The 2658-nt window shown below is 43.1% G+C and overlaps 1 protein-coding gene across 1 annotated transcript in view; it reads left to right on the forward strand.

Annotated features, from left to right (window-relative positions):
* The window catches only part of CUNH20orf194 (chromosome unknown C20orf194 homolog), a 149989-nt gene that overhangs the window by 89005 nt on the left and 58326 nt on the right, over positions 1–2658 (forward strand). The window contains exons 18-19 of the mRNA XM_019526048.1: positions 1056–1126; positions 1826–1876. Of these exons, the coding sequence (XP_019381593.1) occupies positions 1056–1126; positions 1826–1876 (122 nt within the window). The remainder of the gene's footprint in view (positions 1–1055; positions 1127–1825; positions 1877–2658) is intronic.

Here is a 2658-nt window from a genome sequence, read left to right on the forward strand (position 1 = left end):
GAGAATCAGCAGCTGAAGAGGAGAGAGACACAGGCATGGAAGAAAGCCTAGAGAGAAACTGGGCTGCTCATTACTGTTGTGCTGAATTTATATAGGTTTCCCTCGCTTTATGTTGTACATGCATTCCTGGAAAACAGCGCATAACTCAAATTAGCATAAAAGGAACCTGCTTTCCACTGTAACACATAGGGATATGTTCCAAGACCTTGACTGTACTAACACCTGCACCCCTTCTGGGGTAGCTGCAGCTCCAGAAACACGGGCACCAGCTGCTCTGAGCAGTAGCTGCAGGCACTGCTGCCAGGTGGCTTCATGGCTCTCAGCCTCCGGGGCACTGATGGGACTGGGCTGGTGTACAGGGGCCGGTGCTGCGGAGGAGCCAGGACCAGGGCTGTCCCTGGGCTGGGAGCTTCACAGTGGTGTTGCCCACATGCCGCCCCTCACATGCAGCAGTGGTGCCGGGGTGGGGGAGCCCCCTGCACTCTGGACAAGTCGCTCGGGCTCCAATTGTCCTATCACCCGGCCCGGCTGTGGACCCACTCCCTGTAGTTCCTGCCGCTGCCTGTGCCCCGCTCCCTCCCTCGCCGCAGTGGCCTCAATCTGCCCCTTCGCCCTCCCCCACAGACTTACCTGCTGGGGCGGTGTGCATGCACCCACAACGTACCTCACAAAGCAGCTGACTGCAGGTTTCTACCACACCGATCCCATAAGAGTTAAATTACCTTGCATGTAACTAATTTCTGGTATAAAAAGGGTCATCGCATAAGAGCGAATTCGCACATACAGAGCCCGCATACAGCAAGGGAAACCTGTAGTATTTATCATGGGTTTGTTACAGTATAAAAAAGATGGGATATTTCTGTCTTAAGAAATTAAGTGTAAGAAAACCCTTATTTTTGGGGATTGATTATTGTATAAGTAAAGTTAACAGCAACTTGTAAACCTCAGTATCAGCAAAAGTGTAGACCAAAAAAGCAATTAAACTTATTAAATAAAATATGTGCACAATATAGACGCGTGGTTTTTATTCTGATTTTTCATTTGCTTTCCTGCAGATGGCAGTATTAATACAGAAACCAACTACATCATTTTGACTGCAGCAATCCCAAGATATGCTTCTTGGTTGGTTAGTATAATACATCCTAAATATTCCAAGTCATTTTGTATAGACGCAAACCACTGGGAAAAGAAATCTGTTAAGATGTATGAGTAAAAACCACTGATATTACTAAACTAAATATTAAAATGGTATTCCGCAATTCTGTGTTTAATTAAACTTATTGGTAAGCGATGCTAATATAAACTCTCTGAAAGCAGGCTTATCAAAGAGTCATAGAGAAGTAGGAGTTCCAGTTACTTTATGTCAGCTTTAAGTGCGGTTGTTGTCACTGTGCAGGTGTTATCTGACTATGTAAGCCTGATCATTTTTTTTTTTTTTCTGGTTTCAAAGCCCTTTATAATATTTAACGAAACTCGTACAGTTTTTAACACCAGGTGCTATAAGACCCTCAATAAAAATCAGATGAAGGGAGTTTTTCCCTATCCTCCTATTTTTAAAGGCTGCTTTAATATACATGTTAGGGTTATATTTGGGGCCATTTTGGTCTCTGTAGCAGCACAGAATTGCAAGGATGCAAAAGGGTCTTAAAGAACTAAATCTAGCTTTACAGTTTAAATACACCTTGTCACCTAGTATTGTCATTTAAAGCTGCATAAGGAACACATGTTTATCATGAATGTCAAGCAATTATTTTTATTGAAGCGATTTTAAAAGCAAACCAGTTAATCTGAAGTGAGCATAAATGGAAAATATTTTTAACTGCAGGTTGAAGATAGTGATGTGAAACTGTCTGAAAGAGCACAGCAAATTGTGAAGGTGCGTGATGATATGATTTCTAAATGCAAATTGAAGGTAAACTTAAATTTTTAGTTAAAACTTAAGGGCATTTATACACATACCTTTTTGCACTGCGACACATCGGAGCAGATTCGATGCATTTTAGTTCAAAAGCATGCCGCTGCCATTTTCTCAGCACTGATGCGCATTTCTCCATTTATACAAATGCAAGCGCTGGGCACTTTTTAAAAGCGCCCAGAGATGTGGCGCAAACGTGTGTCCAATTGCCCTCTGGTTACTTTCATTCCAAAATTACATGTCATATTATGGACTTGTTTTTGATTCTCTCCTGCCTTTTTTTCTTCTCTCTCGTAAAAGAACAGTGTAGAAACTCAAGGTTGTGTCACTGAGTGAGATGGATTCAGTGTTGGATTTTTTTTTTTTTTTTAATTCAAAGCAGCTAAAACCCAATAGACTCTCACAAGAAGGCTTTATTATGCAAAGCACCTTGGGTGCTTGTAGACGTCCCTGGAGGCTGTTCCGATGTGCTGTAAGTACAGTGCATCAGAGCAGACTAGTTTAATTGAGTCTGGTGGAGCGTGCCAGTTAGCACACTCCAGCCAGCCTCTGTATCTCGTGTGTCAGCATCCCCCCACTTCAAAATGGCAGTGGGGGTGCTTTAACTAAAGACCATCAAGCTTTTAGTTGGGGGAAGTCCCCACCCCGCCATTTTGAAGTGTGGGGGACACTGATATATGAGACACTGCAGGCACTTTAGAGTGGCTCTTGGAGCCACTCTAATTAGAAAGATCACCGTCCCC

This window comes from Gavialis gangeticus, unplaced genomic scaffold (assembly GCF_001723915.1).
Source record: "Gavialis gangeticus isolate Ggan-Ray unplaced genomic scaffold, GavGan_comp1, whole genome shotgun sequence".
NCBI lineage: Eukaryota > Metazoa > Chordata > Crocodylia > Gavialidae > Gavialis > Gavialis gangeticus.